This window comes from Natrix helvetica (genome assembly GCF_964273705.1).
Source record: "Natrix helvetica genome assembly, chromosome: 1".
NCBI lineage: Eukaryota > Metazoa > Chordata > Lepidosauria > Squamata > Natricidae > Natrix > Natrix helvetica.
Window position 1 is genome coordinate 162015626 of NC_138548.1, and position 16024 is coordinate 162031649.

At 45.9% G+C, this 16024-nt stretch overlaps 1 protein-coding gene across 2 annotated transcripts in view; it reads right to left on the minus strand.

Moving 5' to 3' along the window:
• The window catches only part of STK39 (serine/threonine kinase 39), a 148727-nt gene extending 133276 nt beyond the window's left edge, over window positions 1-15451 (minus strand). The window contains exon 1 of one of the 2 annotated variants that reach the window (XM_081935186.1): window positions 15027-15451. In XM_081935186.1, the coding sequence (XP_081791312.1) occupies window positions 15027-15171 (145 nt within the window). In that variant the 5' untranslated portion in view covers window positions 15172-15451. The remainder of the gene's footprint in view (window positions 1-15026) is intronic. The other variant, XM_081935187.1, reaches the window with a different exon arrangement.
• Between the last annotated feature and the right edge of the window lie 573 nt (window positions 15452-16024).

Below are 16024 nucleotides of genomic sequence, written 5' to 3' on the forward strand. Positions count from 1 at the left end.
TGCCTCTGGTGCCGACTAATCCTCAGATTTTCTTCAATGAAGGCATGGACAATGCGCGCTGAGAAGTTCAGGAACAAAGTCAATGAAAGTCATAACAAGTATCCATAAGTTCCGCAGAACCATATGACAACTGGCGGAGCAGACCCCAGGGCGGGGTTGGACTCTCCTTCGCAGCACCCAGAAAAGCCAATGGTCATTTTCCTGGGTGCTGCTCTGGAGAGTCCAAGCATGGGACATACCCAAGCTAAGTGTCACTAGGGCGGGAAGCGAAAGCCTCCAGGGTCTCTCTGCTGGTATGAATGCCCTGGAGAACTCGCCTCCCAAATGCCCCCTCCTCAGAAGCAAATTTGTCCAGTCTGTAGTTTCGAACAAAGGGGGATGAGAGCCTGTAACACTACATTGAGATCCCATGAGGGGTATCTGTGAACAACCGGAGGCCTCAGGTTGGTTGCACCCCATAAGAAGCTGTGGATGATGGGATGACGATCAAGGGAAGAGTGCTCCTCTACCGTCAAAATCGTGGACAAGGCAGCCACCTGCTGTCTAAGAGTGTTAGGGGTCAGGCCCTGGTCAAGTCCATCTTGTAAGAAGTCCAAGATCTGGGAAATTGTAGCCATAGTCCCCTCAGCCTCGTGCTCTCTGCACCAGCTGTCAAAGGATTTCCATGTGGCGTTGTATATTCTGGTTGTAGAAGGCTGCCTGGACGTCTGAATGGTGTGAATGACCTTAGTGGAAAGGCTACCCCTACTCAGAAGGTCCCTCTCAAGTGCCAGACGGCTAGTTGTAGCCACTGGGGCTCTGGATGTTGAAGCGCCCTCTGGCTGAGAGAGACCTCGTGTCGGGGAATCCGCCAAGAAGGGTTGACAGAGAGACTCACCAGGTCAGTGAACCAGGTCCTTCTGGGCCAGTAGGGAGCCACGAGCAGAATTTCCGCCTCCTCCAACAGAATTTCCCGAATCACCCTGGGAAGAAGAGGCAACGGGGGGAAGGCGTACATCAGATCCGGTGGCCACGGAGAGTTGAGAGAGTTTACCCCTTTGGCTTGCAGGGTGTGGAACCTGGAGAAGAACCTGGGGAGGTGTGTGTTCTCTGGGGACACGAACAGGTTGACCAGAGGACAGCGAACCTCTGAGACAACTGGTGGAACAGGTCCGGATGCAGGCGCCACTCCGAGTGATCGACTGTGGCCCTGCTCAGGCAGTCCGCCTGGATGTTGTGGACCCCGGAGATGTGCTCCGCTTGGATCGAGCACAAGTATCTTTCTGCCCACCTTCCCAGGCGCTCTGATTCCTCCATCAGGGACCTGGAGCAGGTGCCCCCTTGGAGGTTTATGTGCGCCTTTGTGGCCACATTGTCCATTAGGATTTTCACGTGATGCCCCTTGATGTGGTCTCGAAAGTGAACGAGTGCAAGCCGCACAGCTCTCAATTCCAACCAGTTGATACTGTGGGACGCTTCGGGCGGTGACCATCTGCCCTGCACAATCTGGTTGTGGAGATGAGCGCCCCAGCCGAATAGACTGGCTCCGTCGTGATGGTGAGGCGGTCTGGCTCTTTGAAGAGGGTGCCCTTCGCCAGCGCGGGGGACAGCCACCAGTGGAGGGACTGACGTACCTTTGGTGAGACTCGAACCAGCTGTTGAGAGTTGCTCATGTTGGCCCTCAGGAGGAGCCATTGTAGGTGTCGAGAATGAAGACGTGCCCAAGGAACTATTGACAGGCACAAAATAATCTTGCCGAGGAGTTGTGACAGCTGCACCACCGATGCCTGTGACAAGTGTAGTACTTGCAACACCTGGCTTCTGATGCTTGCTAAGCGCTCCGGAGACAGAGAGACCTGGCAGCTGGTGGTGTCGATGATGGCACCCAGGTGCTGCAGCCTGGTGGTCGGATGCAGATGACTCTTTTCCTTGTTGATGGAGAACTTGTAATGTAGGAGGGTTCACAGTGTGTGCTGCAGGTCTTCTACCGCTTATTGCCATGATGATGACTGGATGAGGACGTCGTTCAGGTAGCAATGCAGGCGCACTGGGCGAGATCTCAGGAAAGCCGCCACCATGGCTAGGATCTTTGTAAAGGTTCGTGGTGCCGAGGACAGGCTGAATGGCAAGGCCCTGGTAGTGGCAGCCTGCATAAAAGAATCTCAGGAACCTGCAGTGAGTTTTGTGAATGGAGATGTGGAGGTAGGCTTCCTTGAGATCTATGGATGTTAGGACATCTCCCGGCCTGATGCAACCCAGAATTGACTGAAGGGACTGCATCTTGAACCTCCAGTATACTATATGATGATTTAGCTTTTTTAGGTCGAGGATCCCCCTCCACCCCCCGGAGTTCTTTGGGACAAGGAAGAATATTGAATAAAACTCTGTCCTTTCCTCACCTGGTGGAACCGGTTCTATGGCATTTATGTCTCTGAGGTGAAGGATCTCCTGTTCCATGAGAACCTTCTTGACTGGACAGGAGGGGGTTGGACACCAAACGAAGTGTCAGGGAGGGGGAGAAATGAACTCTAATGTTAGACCTATGCGTATCGTCTGAAGGACCCACTGGTCCAACGTGATCCGCTCCCATTGGGCATGGAACAACTGTAGACGCCCTCCTATGGGAGCCGTCCGCTGATAATCACTTATAGCGTCTGAAGGGTCTGGAATTGGACCCTCCGCGATAGGGATATTTGGAAAAGGACTGTTGACGGTTCCTGTCACGAAAGAGCTGACGGTCCTGGGACCTATCCATGCCCTGAGACCTATCCGTGCCCTGAGAGTATGGACGTTGGAAGGAACTCGAGTTCCGAAAGGGCTGCCTCCTATAAGTCTGTGAACCCTTACGGTCAGATTTTTTGTTGACCAAAGCCATAACCTTCTTTTTGTCCTTGCTTTCAACCAGGACGGGGTTTAGGGCCTCCCCAAAAAGCTTGCCGCCATTAAAGGGAGCCGAGGCGATCTTCCACTTGGATCGCATATCCACGTTCCAATGTCTGAGCCATAAGAGGCGCCTGGTGGTGACATTAGAAGCCAGGGATCTAGAAGCAAATTTGGCAGCGTTCAGGGTAGCGTCAGCAGTGTACTCTGTCGCTGCAATAATTTTGTTAACATGCTGTCTTAATTTGGTATCCCCTGCCGGAAGCTTGGCGAGGAGCTGTCTCAGCCAAAGTAGCGGCGCCCTGGACAGGAAGGACACAGAACCAGAAGTTTTAATGGCCTAAGCCGCCGCCTGATGAGCCTTGTGGCAGGCGTTCTTGGCCCTTTTGTCCTCCGCCTTGATCCCTTCTAATAGTTCAGGGGGGAGCACTGAGTTGGAAGTGAGCACCGCCACAGGCGCGTCCACCGGAGGCAATTTCAGTAAGTCATCTAGACTTGGGTCAACCGTGTACAATTTCTTGTCATACTACTAGGGGTGCCTGGCTGCGCCCATTGCTTTTGCACCACATTAAGAAATAACTTTGGAACTGGCACAGTTTCTTGAATAGGTTCTGGCTCCTCAAAGAGTCCCTCGCTGAAGTCCTCCGGTGCAGGAGCAGTCGGAGCTGGGATGCTAGTACCCAAGCAGGTCGAGGCTTTGGCGTTCAAAATAGTTTTGAAAGTAGTATACTTGAACAAGCCAGAAAAGGCTGGCTTGTCAGGAACAGCGACCTCATCCCCTGAGAATTCTGGTTCTACTCCCGGACCAAGGTCCTCCTCCCAGTCAGAATACTCACTGGCCAAGGAAGAATGCAATGACTGAGGGGGCTGGGCCTGAGCCACTTCTTGCGAAGGTCCTGGTGTCGGGAGTGGGCGTGAATTGTGCGGGCGCGTGGCCCGTTGCAATATGCTGGTCTCTATCCCTTGGGAAATGGCTCTGGCAATGACATTCTGCATTTCTATGGAAAGATCGGGTCCCCTATCTTCTGGTGGGCGAGCTCCGGGTGGGGGCTGAATAGCCGGTTGTTGGGGTTCAAGGGTCCCCACTGCGACCGGCTCCTCTTCCAGATCAGAAGGACATGCAAATAGGTCTGCTCAATCGGCCATAGAAGGCCTAGGAGAGCCTGCCATTGCAATGGAATCAGCAGAGGAGAATTCCTGGCCTTCTTCCTCACTCTCTAACATTGGAAGATCCTGACCAGGTTCACTCTTAAAATGGCCGCTGCCACATGTGATCCACCTAAAAATGCCGCCCGCATACACCAGAGAGCTCCGAGGCTCTGCACCAACAGCTGGCTCACTCAGAAGCACGGTCAGCAGCAATGGAGGGCTCAGCAGGGCTACAATTGCAGCGGGATCACTGCGATAGCACTGGCATCGGCACTCTGACCCATACGCCTTCCCCCACAGCTGCCTGCAGCCTCACGGCGCCCAAGCAAACCCAGGACACTGGAGAGGCTGAAATTGGTGAGAACTAGGGAATTAAATTAAAGGGAGACTCACCAAGCCTGCTCCAATAAACAGGAAGTAGAATAGAATCTTTTTGTAGTCAATAGAAAAATAGAGAGTCCAAGCAATCAATTAGGAATGAAGAGAAACTGGAAACACGTCCACTGGGCTTAGCTGAATTGAAAAAATCTGAAGATTAGTTGGCACCAGAGGCGTGGCTTAAAATTTTAATTCAGTCCTGGGAACATTGGCTGTATTTAACCCATGCTTGGACTCTCCAGAGCAGCACCCAGAAAAAGGGGGAAATTTAACCCCACAGGTGCCTTATCAATCTGTTGACTATGTAGGCCAGGGGTGTCAAACTTGATTTCATTAAGGGCCGCATCAGGGTTGTTTGACCTCGAGGGTGTGTGTGTGTGGTCAGCATGTCACTCGTGTCAGGGGTGGCTGTGGTGGCCCAAGCACTCTGCCAGCAAAAACTCCCAAGCTCCGTTTTTGGCTGCGATGGCCTCCTGCAACCCTCTGCCAGCAAAAACGGTGCTCAGGGGACCACGTGCAGCCCTTGCGAGCTGTGCTTTCAGCTGGGAGGGCCTCCTGCAACCCTCTGCCAGCGAAAACAGAGCTCAGGAGGGTCTCCATTTTCGCTGGCAGAGGCCAGTCCTTCACTATTTCCAGGGTGGCCCTGCGGGCCAGATCTAAGCATCCCGTGGGCCAGATCTGGTCCCCAGGCCTTGAGTTTGACACCCCTATTCTAGAACAATTTGGATGCCTATAAACAGGAGGGCGCTTTCATAGGGGAAGGGAAGTAATAGTGTGGAAAAGTGTTGGTTCTGCCACCCCCTCTCCTGTTATTTGAAGCATCAAAGTGCTGAATTGGTTGCTATTAATTCCAATAAGAGAGTTATGTTATCATTCTGCAGCAGGAGTTTCTGGTGATAGGATTCTATTTATATAAGAGAGAAAAGCAGAGTGTTCTTATTAACTGATGATGCATTTTCCCCTTTCGCAGAATTTTATGCTGGATCCTATACAAAACAAATGAAGGTAAATATACATGTGCCAGAATAATGTTGCAGGATCCACCATCTGGGTCGGTCATTGGGACCAGAGGTTTAACTCTTCCGAGCTTTTGGACTTGTGCTGGGCTATTCTATGCATAGTATAGAATGTGGTGCCTGGTTGTTTGTGGCTTTTTACAGCCAACGACTTAATTGTCGGCTATCAACACCCAATCAACAAATAAAAAGCCACATACGAGGCACCACATAAATACTATGCATAGAATAAATAGCCCAAAGCACATATTCCATTAGAGAGAAATTCCCAAAGCATGGGCTCCAGCACAAGTCTGAAAACCCAGTTTGGATCCTATCCCATTAGAAAGCCCTATAATGAATCTGCCTAGTCCATGTGAATCTATAAGAAGAAAATGATTAAGACTTCAACCCCTGTAAGAAATTAGGAATTAGGAAATTAGGACTCAAAAGCCAAGAGTTGGGTGACCATATACATTATTTAAATAAATAAATAAAGCAATTCTTCTCTGCAATGGCTTATATTACACCACTATTGAAATCCTTGCCTGCAGAGGCTGCTTGGCCCACCTCTCTTATTGATCTTACACAAAGCTCCATTGATCTACCAGATTGTTGTTTGATAAGATCCCCCCACCCCCCACCCCCTTGATAGTACTGCTTTATTGCATGGAGACTGGCTACCCTTTTACTCTTGTTTGGGCTGGATTCTATTTTTGAGTTGTTTACATTCTAATCCTATGTTGTGAATGCCAGAATTCTGGAAACTGGGCAATATATGAACATCTATAAATAAATCACCAGCACTTCAAGTCAGCAGAGTCAATGGATAGAATAGCTAAGAATTCTGGAATTTGCAGTGTCACGCATCTGGAGGATTAGTTTATTCCATTCAAATCTTATTAACCAATTTATATAGTCTCAAGGTTATCTAATATTATGGGTGGGTTCACATACTACACCATGCCATGCTGCTGTTTCGCTGATATATCTCTCAGAATGATATCTGAGTGAGTTATTTAAGATACTACAGTTAAAACAAAATGGGGCTTACTATGATATATAAATCCATTCAGAGATATTTGCTTACATTGACAGTGAATTTTGGGAATCTTTCTCACTGAGCATTTTATATTTTAAAAGAGATTCCCAAAAACTGAATATTTTAGACAGGCAGGCAGGCAGGTAAGTAGATAATATAGATAGGTGAGAGATAGGTAGGTAGGTAAGTAGATGATAGATAGATAGATAGATAGATAGATAGATAGATAGATAGATAGATAGATAGATAGATAGATAATAGATGATATAGATAGGTGATAGACGGATGAGCTAGACAGATGAGATGAGATGAGATGGATAGATAGATAGATAGATAGATAGATAGATAGATAGATAGATAGATGATAGATAGTTAGTTAGATAGATAGATAGATAGATAGATAGATAGATAGATAGATAGATAGATAGATAGATAGATAGATAGATGAGACAGATTGATAGATGATAGATAGGTAGATGATATAGATAGGAGATAGATAGATGATAGATAGATAGATAGATAGATAGATAGATAGATAGATAGATAGATGATAGATTAGATAGATGATAGATAGGTAGATGATAGATGATATATATAGATGATAGATAAGATAGATATTTTCCTCTGAATCATTCTGCCTGCTCTAATACAAGCACACACATATAAATATAAAATAAATGTGCAAGATACTTTTGGGTAGGAGGCACAAAGTCCCACTGAAGCATGGCGGACAGAGAATAGAAGAAATGTTTGTTCCATCTGCTAATTTTAGGAATCTTGGTTAAGAGAGGGCAACAGTGTTTGCCCTAGAGCAGAAGAGACGGCCCACAGATAGGCCACTGTCTCTGCAGAGTGCTGCACGCCTTTTTCAAGCGTAGACTGGCAGCACCGATGCTCATAAACGCCACAGTGAGCTAAGAAGGCCCCCGTTCCAACTCACACCACAACTTTGCATTAGGCAGACTCAACTGCGGCCCATCACCATCTATCAAATCATAACGATACAGACGATCGACAAGATTGTATAAGGATCACCATGAGAACACATCACACAACTTTTTCAAAACCTAACACACACACACACACACACACACACCAGTGCTCTATAAATATTTGGCATTATTGTGCTTCCCTTATTATTCAACAACAGAGCTCTGTCCAGGCTTGGAAGCAGAGTACACAAAAGAAGGGTGTTCCCCTTCTTCTTGTCACAGATAGGCTGCCGTCTCTCTCTCCAAAGCCAGGGCAATCTGGCTCCCATTTCCTTTGACAATTTAATTAGCGAGGATACCATTTGCCAGCTACTGATGCGGCCATCAGGAAGAGGAAGCTGGGCACAATTATCCAATTGCTGCACTCTCAACCCTGACAACACACCAAACAAGAAGCAAAATCCAGGCTTTGCAAAAAATACTTTAAAGTATGAACTGTTCTGCAAGTGGGCATTTCAGACAGTTACGTTCAACGCCCACACTGGGTATGTTTGATTCACACGGCATGCATGTCTATCACATCAACTCCAAATGATTTTCTTCGCGGGAATCTGTTGATGGCATGCAATACCAGTCAGGTTATACAAACGGCTTGTCCAGGCTAATAATAATAATTATTATTATTAATAATAATAATGATTAATAATGCTTTTCATATACAGGTAGTGTGTTTCCCTGAAAATAAGGCAGGGTCTTATTTTCTTTTGAAACCCCCCCCCCCAAAAAAAATAAGCCTTAGCCTTATTTTCAGGGACATCTTATTATTGTTGAGGTGCAGGAGGCGGCGAGCGTGGTCTCCTCATGGCTGCTGCTGTGTTGCAGTATTTTTGGGGAGGGCTTATTTTAGCACATGCGCTCAAAACCCCGATTGGGCTTATTATCCAGAGAGGTCTTATTTTTGGGGAGACAGGGTAGTCCTTGAAGTATGACCACAATTGAGCCCAAAATCTATGTCGCTAAGTGAGAACTGTTAAGTGAGTTTTACCCCATTGACCTTTCTTGCCACAGTTGTCAACTCAATCACTGAGAGTTGTTAAGTAACAGGGTTGTTAAGTGAGCCAGGCTTCCCCATGGATTTTGCTTGTCAGAAGGTCACAAAAAGCAATATTGTATGACACCCCCCCCCCCAAGACACTGCAACCGTCATGAATATGAGTCAGTCGCCGGGTGTCTGAATTCTGATCAGGTGACCATGGGAGTGCTGCTACGGTTGTAAATGTGGGGGGAAAAAACCGATCATAAATCTCTTTTTTTCAGTGCCGCTGTAACCTCGAATGGTTACTAAATAAACTGTTGTAAATCAAGGACTAGCCATGCTTCATCCAAACTCTTTCAGTAAGCTGCAGGAAAGAGACAACCACAGGGGGAAAAACTTGTCCCTCACCTAGACAAAAGGGAAAAAGAAAGAAATCTCAACAATATTTAACTTGCCTTATTAAGCAAGATAAGGACAAAAGGAATTTCATTGTTCCGGATACTTTTCACATCCTAGCCTGACAAGCTTCACAGAATCAAAGAATCGGCGAGACGAGGCATGTAAACCCAATCTCCTGCTTGAAATGCAAAATCTACCACTGCAATGTTGACAACGAGTATCTGTCCTCCATTTGAAGTCCTCTAGCACAGAAGAAGAAGGAAGGAGTCACTGGAGAAGAGTCTAATGCTGGGAAAGACTGAGGGCAAAAGAAGAAGGGGACGACAGAGAATGAGGTGGTTGAATGGAGTCACTGAAGCAGTAGGCGTGAGTTTAAATGGACTCCAAGGGATGGTAGAGGACAGGAAGGCCTGGAGGAACGTCGTCCATGGGGTTGCGATGGGTCGGACACGACCTCACAACTAACAACAACAAAAGCACAGAAGAGCTCTCTAACGTTATATGACTTCTCAGCCTGAGAGGTCATATAGTCAGAAAATTTGTTCTGACGTCTCGACTGAACTTTCTTCTTTGTAATTTCGGCCCGTGGGTTCTGCTTGTGCCCTCTGGGGCCATAGAGAAGAAAGTCCATGTCTTCTTTTTGCATGATGACCCTGCAAATATTGGGAGACTATATATCCGCCCTCAACTATATTTTCAGTAAAACTAGCTGCTGGCAGGGTTTGGGTTTTTATTTTTAGACTCATTCAGGGAGTACAGAGAATCAAGTCCGGAACAAAATACACCCAATCCAAATTTAGAAAAAAGGAGTAAACAGCTATTGTACAAACTTCGATTAATCTTCACATTGGTGTGGAGGTGGAATAAAGAATGAATAGGAAAAGATTACAAAATGCTGGCTCTATACTTTTTATTTGGGGAGGATGGGAACTTTGAAAAGATATACCAGATTCAAATAGCATAACTTCTGAGTTAAAAGTATATTGGATTTGAAACATAAATCCAAAATGTCTGGTTTCTGTCATAACGGGTAAAGGTTCTCACGTTATGTACTAGTCGTTCCCAACTCTAGAGGGTGGTGTTCATCTCCGTTTCAAGGTCGAACAGCCAGCGCTGTCTGAAGACGTCTCCATAGTCATGTGGCCGGCATGACTAAACACCGAAGGTGCACGGAAGGCTGTTACCTTCCCACCAAAGCTGGTTCCTATTTCTCTACTTGTATTTTTACATGCTTTCGAACGGCTAGTTTGGCAGAAGCTGCGACAAGTAACAGGAACTCACTCAGTTATGCAGCACTAGGGATTTGAACTGCCGAACTGGTGACCTTTTGATTGACAAGCTCAGGGTCTTAGCCACTGAGCTACCACGTCCCTCATAACAGAGATTCATGTAAATTCAGCCACTGAATATACAAGGCACCATCATGCAATTTACTTGGGAGTCAAGAGCACTCTTACTCCAATAAGCAACAAAATGTTCATGTATGGTTCTACCTGTCCATCCCCGCCAGCCCAATATTCCACTGTGGCTTTTTCAGCAGCCAATTTTTTTCTCTACACTGCGGGGGACGGACGGACGGGGGGACACTAGCAAACCTGCAATCGCTATACTTCTAACTCTCTTCCCTTCAGTGGCTTAGCTTCCAAGACAACACCCTTTGCAGAGTGCCATACTGTAGGATTTACAAACCAATATGCAACACCTGAAATAGGAAAACATATTGTAAGGGTTGGCGAAACTGAATTTACTTTTTTCTAAGACACTTTGTGGAACCTGACATTAAAAAGCAGTGACTTTATGGGCCGTGCCAGCCCATCACAAATGTTCAAAAGACATATAAAGCCATTTTCAATGAAGATAACAATATGCCCTGCCTCTCACTACGATTACAGAAAGTGATTATTTCACGCATTGAACTAAACTATTCCACAGACTGACTGGTTTTGGCCTAGTGCAGAATTTGAATCCAATCTGATGATTTATTTAACTAGTTACAATTACATAAACGAAGGCTTTGTGCAAAATGTGTGAAGTCAATGATAGTAGCACATATAGAATACTAACGCCATAATGCAGGATTTGCAACTAATAAATTTAAGTCAAAGCTAAACAAACCACCTTATGAGTTAATAAGATGTGTGAATCTAATTAGCTACCTTCTGGTTCTAGGATATGTTCAGTACTTTATTTTATGGTTAAAAGAAAGAGGGTGCTATAATATGGTTTGTTTTAGCAAAAACTGCATCTAGTAAACCATGGCTTAATGCAGTATGGTTCATCTGAACAGTAATTATGTTCAATAATAATTAAGATAATCCGAAACAATTACATGGACTCAAACGCTTTTCACCATATGTTTATGAGATTATTATTGATCTTGTCCTTTTGTGTCCAAGACATTCCCCTCAATTTTAAAACAGGAATTATCATCACCCACCTGTCTGTCTCCTGGAAAACTCAGAACATCTCGGTATAATTTCTTAAACTAAATATCCCCCTAAGTGCAATCTGGGACATATACCCTTGTCACCTCCTAATGTACAAATACAAAGTTAAGAAAATCGAACACCTAGTAGGTACCCAGTAATAAGAGGACGAACACTTCCTAACAGGTTCAACTATCTTGATGACAATGAACTGTTTTGGGGTTTGCACTCCCATGCAAAAAGTGTCCCCCAATCTGTGGGGAGAAGGCACTCTGGATAGTCTGTGGGTCAGCCACCAGGAAAGAGGCAGTAACTATATCACAAATTGCTCTAGAGAACTGCATGCAGTTTATCCAACCCTGTTTCAAACAGAGAATTAAAGATGAACCTAATCTAAAATTATATACAGATCAGCAGTTAAAGGTAGCTTTTCTTTGTAAGAAACTAGGGGCAAAAATGTCACTCTCACGGTCAAACGTTATCATAGTTTTCATGCTTAGCACCTTATTTTGGACTAAGCCGAGTTGAACTCATGGTTCTTACTCCCAAATACACATTTGTACTGGTTGTCCTGCATTATTCTATTGTTTTTTTAATACATGTCAGATACTGATCCTTAATATTATTATAGGCCCCTAGTTGAGGACACACTTGGGAGTTCAAAAAATTTAAGGACAGTAGGCTGTTTCTGATTATGCTCAATTGTTTAAAAATCTCTTTTGCTACAGGCATGTTAATTACTATAGCAACCAATTAAAATGCCTATTTGTTCAGTAGATCTAAATTAGAAAAATTGGATCTACTGTCTATCAGTCTGAATATAAATTTACACCTCCATTTAAATATACTATGCAATTAATTTAGATTGAGATTTACAGATGAATAGAATTCTCTGATATGAATGTAGCATATAATAAGGATTTTAGGAGGGTTAACACAAGTAGTGCTGTTTCAATATATAGGTTTATTATGAAGTAATAAATTAGGGTCATATTTGAGCTACAAAAATCTGCAACAATTTTGCTTGCTTGCATTAAGTGGGTGTCTTGATTTTAGCAGCTAGATCTAATAGGTCTAAACTAGTATTTAAGTAGGGGTAGGATACTTAAGTAGGGGTAGGATCAACGTGTAAACAAAAATGCTGAAGACTGAATTGTAAGATAAAAGGTTACTCAATACATTTAGGTAATTGAGTGCCAGTTTGGAATAGTGGTAAAATGCTGGCCTAAAAAACAGAAGACTGAATTCTAGGCCTCCATTCTTCATGGAAGACAGCTGTGTAATTTTGGACCAGCTAAACCAACCCACCTCATGGGATTTTTGTTGTGGTGAAATATGAACTAGGGGAAATAAAAGTTCCCCACTTTAAGTTACAGATTTAAAAGGTTAGATAAAAACCTAATACCACCACATGTGTAAATAGCCTTTTTAGTCAGTTTTCGCCCGTTTCCTCACAAAGGCTTACAAATTCCAATCAATGTCAAACAATGGATGGCAGACCTTCTATTTGCTTATTTCCAGAAAAGTATTTTTGGAAGTCTAAATATTCAGCACAAGGTACAATTTACCTAACTAGCCTGCAACACAGACATACGTCTCTCATCTCCTCGTAGAGAAGTTTCATTTTTCCTCCACAACGAAAATTGTACAAATCACAGATATATGCATATCAGAATGTGTAATCGGGCTGGTTACTGTGATTTTTATGATCCCTGTAATGTTCTTTCTTGATAACTGATCTTACCATTCTTATTTCTGAATGTTTGGCAGCATCTAATAAATAGAATAATGCAATCTACAGATCCAAAGGTAAGCCATTCAGATTACTGAAGCTGGGTAATTTCAGTGAGCCATGGAGAGTGCAACCTCATTCTTTAAGGAAGTAGACAGGACAAGCCATTCTTCCTTTATTTTCTTCAGCTGTGGACAATTCCACATTCTGCATGCCTGCAGAATGTCAAACTCCAGAGTTGGAAACTTGCTAGACACTTCTGCCAGATCAGAAAAACAGGATAGTTTAGATAATTTAAACAGCACCTTTCATATATTTTGTACCCCCCATAAGACAAAGAAGGCCTATGAATGATAGTCGGTAGAGAAAATAAAATGGATTAAAAGGAGGGGGAAGATTTCTAACTTAGCCATTTTTAGCTAGGCGGAACATAAGAGAGCTGCATCTTCCCCAAGGGGAGCAGACCCAGAATGTCTGAATCTTTTCAAACATTTGGGTCGGAGCAGAAGATGGAAAGCCAGTTTCCATTCTGGTTTTTTAATTATTATCATTATTTCCTTTTCAGTGTTCCAGCAGTTGGTGAAATTGCAAGATGAACTGGAGAACAACTGCAAGATGAACTGGAGGCCAGAGTATCCAATGATGATTGAAGAGTACAGCTTGGAAAATAATAAAATTCCTGGATTGCCGCTAAGTTTTTTTTCCCCCCCTGCTGATTTTTGGCCTCCTTATCCAAATAACCTAGCCGGAAAACCAACTAAAGGCCAATGGAGCATCCACGTCATTCCCCTCCCCCACTGGGCTCTGTTCTCTCAGAAACAGAAGAGAAGCAAGAAACAAATGCCGCACTTGGACTAACATTGCTTCTCTGTGTAAAACTATCATAGTATCTCTATGTGAACCCAGCAGAGGAATGATTGGGCACAATTAAAACTACAAGCTCAGAATGGCAACTGAGGATGTGTTTCCAGACACGCCAAAGAGCCCGTCTTAAAAACCACACATGCTAATATCAAATGAAACCCAAAAGGGGTAGAGGCCAGAAACAAAAAGATGTGGAAAAAAGGAGCAACCTCTGAGCCATCAGCCCTCGACTGCACCAGCCACGAGATCATTCCACAAGTCATCCAAAAATGGCAATGTGGCTTTTTTTTGGGAAACCCGTACATCGGGCGAGACTCTCTGCAGCTGGAGAAAACAGATGTTCATAGGAAGGAAGAAAAAAAGAGAAGAGTGGGAGAGGTCAGCGATTAGTTACACATTTGGCCATTTGGGTGTAATTACAGCAGCAAAAGAGGGAAAGATGGGGGGGGGAAGGGAGGAGAAGAAAAGTTAGGGATATTCCGAGGTTCTCTTCTAAAAAGTGGATAAGTGCCATGGCAACTTCGAGGCGATCTACCCTCAGGACAGCAAGAGCCAAAATACTACTTGCGACAAAACCCAAGGGGGAGAAGAAAGCAAGGAGCCAAGGAGGAGGGGGGAGGGGGAGGGGGGAAAGGGAGAGGGAGGGAGAGAGGGGGGAAAAGGAGGGAAGAGAAAGGGAGAGAAGGGGAAGAAGGAGAGAGGGGGGGAGAGAGAGAAAGGGAGGGGGAGAGAGAGAAAGGGAGAGGGGGGAAGAGAGAGGGGGAGAGAAAGGGAGAGGGAGGGGGAGAAGGGCGGAGAGAGAAGGGGGAAAGGGAGAGGGAGGGGAAGAGAGGGAGAGAGGCTCGGATGCCTCCCCCACGCGTCGCTGCCTCGCCCCCCTTCCAGTCAAAAACCCTACCCCGAGCGTTCTAGAACGCGCCCGCCCCTCCTCTCCCCCCAAACAGATGGAACGTTGCAACAGAGGAAGGTGCGAGGCGAGGAGGAAGTCAAGTTTGCAGCTGCAGCAAACACTGCAGTGGCGGGGCGCATCCGCCGCAATGAGAAGCCGCCGGGCTTTGCTAACACAAAAACGCCGGTAGGCCCCAAAGCCGGCTGACGAAGCATTTGCTCCTCTCTCTCTCTCTCTCCCCGCACTGAGTCAGCCATCCCTCTTTCCTCCTATCCCCACCCACCCCCAGTCATAGAAGCCTGCTCCCTTCTGTGTGCCAACTGACCGATCACCTCCTGCAGTTCATAGGCGTCCCGGCAAATGGGCCAGCCGGCGGCTTGAGGTGCGGGAGTAGGAGCCGGGGGCGGCGGTGCAGCCGGCGCCGGCTGAGGCTGCTGGACGTGAACGGGCGAGTCGCTCTGCTCCGCCATGATGCTGCCGGAGCTCGCTCACAAGCGGCGACCTTCTTCAAACTTCCAGCCAGCAGCACCTTTAACCCTCATCTGCAGTTCGCTCGCTCCCTCCCTCTCTCCCATCCTTCCTGCCAGCCAGCCACACGGCGAGGGAGGGAGCGCACCGAGGGGGCGGAGGCTTCAAGCTGCACGCCGGAGAAACAGAAGTTGCCAAGTGGAATGAGAATTAGCAGCTGATCGACTTGACGATCCGAAAGGCTGATTACAAGGGCGAAATCACGCGGAGGAGCGGCGAGGGCGCGCTCTGCAAGCTGATCAAGCGGCGGCAGAGGAAAAGATTGCCCCCGATCCTCCGTAACGTGTATTTTAGTGGAAGGAAAGCCCGGTGGATTCTATAGGATTTTACTCTGGAAGCCAGCGGCGCAACTTGATGTTTGAAGTCCGCCCTCTGGAACATTTGCACGGTTTACTTCCGAGTCAACACCGATAAGATGGATCTGATAAGAGAGCCATCGGGTAAATCTTTTGGGGAGAAAGAGGCAACATGCGCTCCAAAAGTTAAACGAACCTTTTCTTGCCAGTTAGGAATAATACTCATAATAATACTGCTAACTTTAATTCAGGCTCAATAGCTGGAGCTAAAGCGCCCGGGGTTGGGGGGGCGGGTGTATTCTTAACTTTTTTAAAAGGACACCCAAGTCTGGGTTAACAGATTAACAGAGTTGGAAGGGACCTTGCAGGTCATCTAGTCCAACCTCCTGCCCAAGGCAAAACTCCAGGCCGCCCCTAGAGGGCAGGGAGGAGAAATGTGCTTCTGCTCCTAGCGAGTCGTCCTTCGAAGTTTTGCAGCCCGTATCTGGTAACCGGAACC